Genomic DNA, 3,290 nt, shown 5'->3' on the forward strand with positions numbered 1-3,290 from the left:
ATTTTCACTGGACATATGACATTACGAGGACTGCTCCATTTTGAAATTCATATGAGTACAAATCCGTCACTATAGTACCAATTTTGGAGTCAAATAAGGAAACCCAATCAAAGTATGCTTTTAAAATGCCCTTCAAAAAATTATCTTCGAAATTTGAATTAAAATTCTTGAACTACTTTACGTCAAAACAATATATTAAAAAAAAAAAAATCCTTACTTAAATATGGTATATACACCACGAGAATGACATATATCATGTATCAATCATCATCGGACACATTCTTTTAGTTTGGTATACACCAAATCTTGGACAAAATTTTTTGCAAAAGGATATTGGCAGAAAGAGAAGCGTCCAATTATATATCTGTTAGATTTCAAGGTCGAGGTGCATATTTTATATTATGGGTCGTGGAGTAAAAGTAAAAGAGTAGAATATAAGCAAAATAAGCATATGACATGATAATATACCAAGCAAATCCAAGTCACATGCTCTTCAGATTGTAGAAACTCCTATGGTCCATATTTCTAGTAACGGTTGAAATTGGAGCTGTACTAAACAGCTGCTGTACCGCAAGTTTGCCACAATGTAGCATCATACTGATCAATTATTGGCATGAAGTCTCACTGAATATAGAAATTTAGTCAACCAATAAAAAAGCAAGCGAAATCATCAGCCAATTAAAGTAAGCATTGTTTATATGTGTACGTAGGTGCAATTTGGAAATTCGAATCACAAAGAAGAGATGGTCCACTCATTTCACATAAGAAAAAGGAAAAAGAAGGGCATATATACCTTAGGAAATGAAGTTGGATGATTGTCCCCAACTTGTAAAATATAATAAAGTCGCAATTGCAAATGCAACTCTTAATTTATTACAGATTCCAATTTATGAAAATTAAGTATCAAACTCAACCCCTTAAATAGGAGAATGGACAACCTTCAATTGTACACCACTGAAAGTGGAACATAACAAATGTACAATATATCAGAGTCCAATCCATTTTTTTTTTTTTTTTTTTTTGCTTTTTATCTCATAAATCACTCAATGCGTTATGCTTAATAATTATTATCATATCATATATTCGTGATTGTACTGTCTCATTGAATTTCAGTGGCCATTGCTACGGTCCTTAACGTGGAATCCACCACCAGCTGATTTTCTAGAGAGGGCAAGATGCACTCCAGGATCATGGTGAGTGCAGGAGGAATTGTATACGATTGAGTTATTAACACCCTGAACATTACTGTTCATAAATGCAGTCATTGGAAGTGAGTTCATTCCTTTACCTTTGTGGTTTTTGTCCTTCATTTTCGGTTTCCCTTCTCCTTCGCTGCTGCTACCGTTGCTGCTATAGCTTATCCATTTGATTCCATCACTTTTTGGATCATTGTCTTTCTTGTGGAGATGATGAGGACTGCCTTCAAACACGTGTTTCTTATTTGGAGAACGAATTACTTCCATAAATGCACCTTTATTTTCACCAGCAACTGTGATAACCCTCATGCCTCCATCTTCGGAACCTGAAAATATCTTCTTGTGGAGAACCTTCTCTTTTGTTTCTCCGTGATCTTTTGTAGTTTCTTGCTTCCCATTAAGTCCAATGCTGGACTTGACAGCATTTACAAGATCTCTCTCCGAGTTACCACCATTAGTAAGCCAGGGTTTAGGTTTATCGATAGTCTTTTGAACCACCACTGTTTTCTGCTCTGCCACTAATGGAATTTTAGCCTCGGTTTCTGCATCAGATTTTATCTTGGCAGGTGGTAGGATTAAAGGAGAAGGTGGTGGAGCTGTAGGATTAAGCTTAGGTGACCGAGGTGGGCTTTGAACAACAGGATTTATGGTTCTTGGATATTGTACAGGGCTAGGAACACGAGCTGTGGAGGTAGCGGTGGTGGTGGTAGACACGGCTCTGTTGGCTGGAGAAGTTGGCACTGACGAGGTTGCTGGTGCTGGTTTAGGAAGAGGTGAAGTTGGGACAGAAACTGTCGTTGGCATTGGCTTGGTCGCAGGGGAAGTTGGGACAGAAACTGTCGTTGGCATTGGCTTGGTCGCAGGGGAAGTTGGGAGAGAAACTGTCGTTGGCATCGGCTTGGTCGCTGGGGAAGTTGGGACAGAAAATGTCTGAGTTGGTTTTAGGACAGGAGAAGATGGAAGTGAGGATGTAGGAGCTGAAACTCTGGGCCTAGGTGATGATTGTACCGAACTAGAGGTAGTCACAGGACCAACTGCCGTGGCGGTTTGGACTGGAGATTTAGGCAATGAAGCAGTAGGAACAGAGGCCCTTAGTACTGGGGATGATGGTACTGATGCTACACCACCACCACCACTTGGTTTCGCAGGGGATCTTTGAGTAGGTGTAGCAGGTGGCGGAGCAGCAACGGGTGGTGGCACTGTGGCAACAGGTGGTTGCGGTGCCTGTGTGGGTTCTTGAGGTCTCGTTGGAAGTGTAGGCTGAGGAACTGGCCTCAATGAAGGTCGAGCAAGAACTGCACGAGGCTGGCCAGGAGCCGACTCAGGGGCGGCTGGTGGAGTTGGGATAGATTCAGGAGGAGCTGGACGGGCTATTGAATACAAACGGGACCAAGGACGAGATTGACTGGGTTGATTTGCCATAACGTATTGATAGTACAGAGCTCTCTTTAATGCAAATTTTGACTAAATGAGAAACCTATAACCTGAAGATACAGATGGCTGATGTTTTGTTGTTAATTTATAGCATTAGCAATCTTCAAGCAACAAAGCTTTTAAGCCAGCTTGACATTGGAACAGACAAAGGAAAAGAATTATACATCACAAGGAAAACACACAAATACAGGGAAAGGCATCAGATTCAGAAAGCAGTGACAGCTAGAAAAGCTCTCTCATGAAATAAGATTGGTATCGAAGTATACAGGAGTCTAGCTTTTCTAGCCACTGAATGATTAAACTATTTCTTTGGTTTCCTAAAAGTAGTATTCAACGGATCGAGTTTACTACAGAAAATAAACTGTAAAATTTCTCCACTACCATGCAATGCACCATGTAATGTATCATCTCGTAAGAAAAAAAATAGAATAAATTATCGATCTATATTTATTTTGGCTCTAGTCATCTCTCAAATTCATGACAGACAAAAGAATGTTCCATTTTCTCATAGATGCTTGATCATAGCATGCTAATTAATGCTACTGTAATATGATTCTTGAAAATGAACTCTTCCGAATGACTTCAAATATTTATGCTGTCGGCTGTCCATTGATGTCTTCATTTTGACTTTGCTTGCTGTGAGTCGCTAGTTTAGGATTC

At 39.8% G+C, this 3,290-nt stretch overlaps 1 protein-coding gene across 1 annotated transcript; it reads right to left on the bottom strand.

The window, feature by feature from the left end:
- Positions 1 to 770: 770 nt before the first annotated feature.
- Positions 771 to 2,920, bottom strand: LOC8273044 (leucine-rich repeat extensin-like protein 5). The gene has a single exon (XM_002533285.4). The coding sequence runs from the start codon at positions 2,616 to 2,618 to the stop codon at positions 1,110 to 1,112; it is 1,509 nt and encodes a 502-aa protein (XP_002533331.2). The 5' UTR covers positions 2,619 to 2,920; the 3' UTR covers positions 771 to 1,109.
- Between the last annotated feature and the right edge of the window lie 370 nt (positions 2,921 to 3,290).

The sequence above is a fragment of the Ricinus communis genome, chromosome 1, assembly GCF_019578655.1.
Source record: "Ricinus communis isolate WT05 ecotype wild-type chromosome 1, ASM1957865v1, whole genome shotgun sequence".
Lineage (NCBI taxonomy): Eukaryota > Viridiplantae > Streptophyta > Magnoliopsida > Malpighiales > Euphorbiaceae > Ricinus > Ricinus communis.